The sequence below is a fragment of the Alligator sinensis genome, unplaced genomic scaffold (genome assembly GCF_000455745.1).
Source record: "Alligator sinensis unplaced genomic scaffold, ASM45574v1 scaffold35_1, whole genome shotgun sequence".
Taxonomy (NCBI): Eukaryota; Metazoa; Chordata; order Crocodylia; family Alligatoridae; genus Alligator; species Alligator sinensis.
Window position 1 is genome coordinate 955,329 of NW_005842340.1, and position 2,757 is coordinate 958,085.

The 2,757-nt window shown below is 42.5% G+C and overlaps 1 protein-coding gene across 2 annotated transcripts in view; it reads right to left on the bottom strand.

The window, feature by feature from the left end:
• The window catches only part of VWF (von Willebrand factor), a 204,098-nt gene that overhangs the window by 146,703 nt on the left and 54,638 nt on the right, over nt 1–2,757 (bottom strand). For both annotated transcript variants that reach the window (XM_006028763.3, XM_006028762.3), the window contains exon 16: nt 2,202–2,442. In XM_006028763.3, coding sequence (XP_006028825.1) covers nt 2,202–2,442 — 241 coding nt within the window. The remainder of the gene's footprint in view (nt 1–2,201; nt 2,443–2,757) is intronic.

Here is a 2,757-nt window from a genome sequence, read left to right on the forward strand (position 1 = left end):
AGCAAAAGCTATAGCTAGCATTTCATACACACAAGGAAATCTGTTGCTCTCTACCCATGATGTACCCTTAATCTGCCAAGGCAAATTTCCCTCTAACCACCCATTATTATTTGCCATTCCTTTACTGAAACTTTAGGATAATGCAGTCCCACTATGCTATCCTGGCCTTAAACTGAGATGTGTTCACTGAAATCAGGCCCATGAGCTACAACATAAAGAAGGGTAGAAACAGCTTTTTACCAGAATTGAGATGCACTATTAGCATCGTTGTGACCTTATGTATGAAGGGAAGAAGAACAGAATACAAAACCTAGACTCATCAGGAAGTTTATCAATTAAATTCCTAATTGTGGGTTAATAATTGTAATGGCTTTTTAATAGTTGCATACTTGAAAGAGACAAGTGGGTTTCAGTATTTTAAACATGTCCTAGGATAAAATCAAATGGTATTTTAAAAGCCTATAAAGTTGCTAGTGCAACTATCTGAATTTCATTTCAGAATATTTAGCAGAATGTGATTTAATAGTCTCCTCTGTGATAAAGATGCATTTAGTGCAACATGGAACAAGATTACAACTCAGAATACAGACCCAAAGATATTACTGAGCTTATACACTTCATCCTCACACACAACAATTTCACTTTTAATAATCAACACTTCCTCCAAATGATGGGAACAGCTATGAGCACTAAAATGGCTCCACAGTATGCCAACCTTTTTATAAGCCACCTGGAAGAAGACTTCCTCAAGAACTGCACCATCAAACCCTTGCTATACTTAAGATACATCGATGACATCTTCATCATTTGGACTGAGAACCTGCAATCTCTGATTGAGTTCCACCAGAAATTCAACAATCACCATCCCTCCATCCGACTTTCTTTAGAATACTCCAGCACCAACATCTCCTTTTTAGACACAATGATCAGTATCCAGAAGGGTAAAATACAGACCACAGTATACAAGAAACCCGCAGTCCAACATACATATCTGCACAGAACCAGCAATCACCCTAAACACACCAAAAAAGCTGTGATATACAGCCAAGCCCTCAGATACCACCGCATTTGTACTGAAGAGAACACCCGGGATCGCCACCTCACCAATCTTAAAAAGGCTTTCACCCAGCAAGGACACTCCTCCAGAGAGGTAGATCGCACGTTTGAAAGAGCCACCTGGGTACCACGTGAAGAACTGCTGCAGTACAGAAGAAAAACACCCACAAATCGCACACCGCTGGTTATGACCATCCTAGCCTACAAACAAGCACCGAACCTCGCCAACCTCATCACAAGAAGCAAACTTCCTCAAGCCCAGAACACACCAAAAGGATCCAGACCGTGCCATGACAAGAAATGCAAAACCTGCCAACACATCTCCACCACCCCCACTATCACTACACCCCACAACAGAGCCATCAGCATCCCAGGATCTTACAGCTGCACCTCCAGAAATGTTATATACCTCATCCAGTGCACCAAATGCCCTGATGGAAGATATGTAGGAGAGACCAAACAACTGCGCACCAGAATGAATGCGCACCGGAAATCCATCAAAGACAGAAACACCCAATTACCGGTGGTTGCACATTTCTCACAGGAGAGCCACTCTCTCTCCAATCTCTCAGTCCTGATCCTCAAGGGAAACTTACACAACACTTCCCAGAGACGAGCCTATGAGCTCCATTTCATCAACCTCCTGGATACTAGAGGTCATCGACTAAACACAGACATTGGATTTTTGATACATTATAATCTGCCTGGCAACTGACTCCCCAGCCCAGCCTCTGGCTTCTTTACTTTTCATTCCATCCAAGAAGAGCACACACCAACTGCTGAAACTTCCTTAGCCTGATGAAGGGTTTTTGAACCCGAAAGCTGGCTTAATAACTATTCTCCAACCATTTGGGTTGGTCTAATAAAAGATATCAAATTCACCCAAGGAACCTTGTCTGCACGTGACTATATTACCATTTCTAGTGCCCCTTTATTTAAATTGGCTGGGGGCAAAATCTTCAGCAAATTGCAGTCAGCAGAGCTATACTGACATCAATGCAGTCATGTCAATTTAAACCACCTGAGGATTCAACTTAGTTATCTAATCTGCTTGGAGCGGGGAGGGAAGCTTTGGTTTTTGGCTTTTTATTTTCTTTTGGGGAGGGGAGGGGGGGGTTCAGCTCAGTCTTGAACCTTCAACTTACCACATAGAGTAATGGTCAGAAAAGATATCATCCGGTTGGAAAATCTCACCATCATAGTAACAAGAGCACTGGGATTTTGGCACGCAGTCTTCATGCTCGTCAACATATTGCCCAGGTGGGCAATAGCAGCCTTCCATGCAGAAATCATTACAATCTGCATCTGGGTAGGACAGGGATCGGCAGGTCTGATTGCATGGAGTTCCACATTGTTGGTAAACTTGGCCTTCAGGACAACTCATTGCTGTTAAACAATACACACCAATGAAATGACAACAGGACAACATACTGTCTTGTGACAACAAGTTAACAATGGCACACATTTTCACATTCATAGATGTTTTGCACACAGCCCATACAAATCAATGGTTGTATTGGGTTGAACTGGTTTTGAATCAAGCCCTAAATGAATGGCTACTTTCTTTTGAGACAATATAATGATGGAGGGGGAAAAGGGAAATACACCTTTATTGCAACATGGTTTCTCATAGATTCATAGATGTTAGGGTCAGAAGGGACCTCAATAGATCATCGAGTCCGACCCCCTGCATAGGCAGGA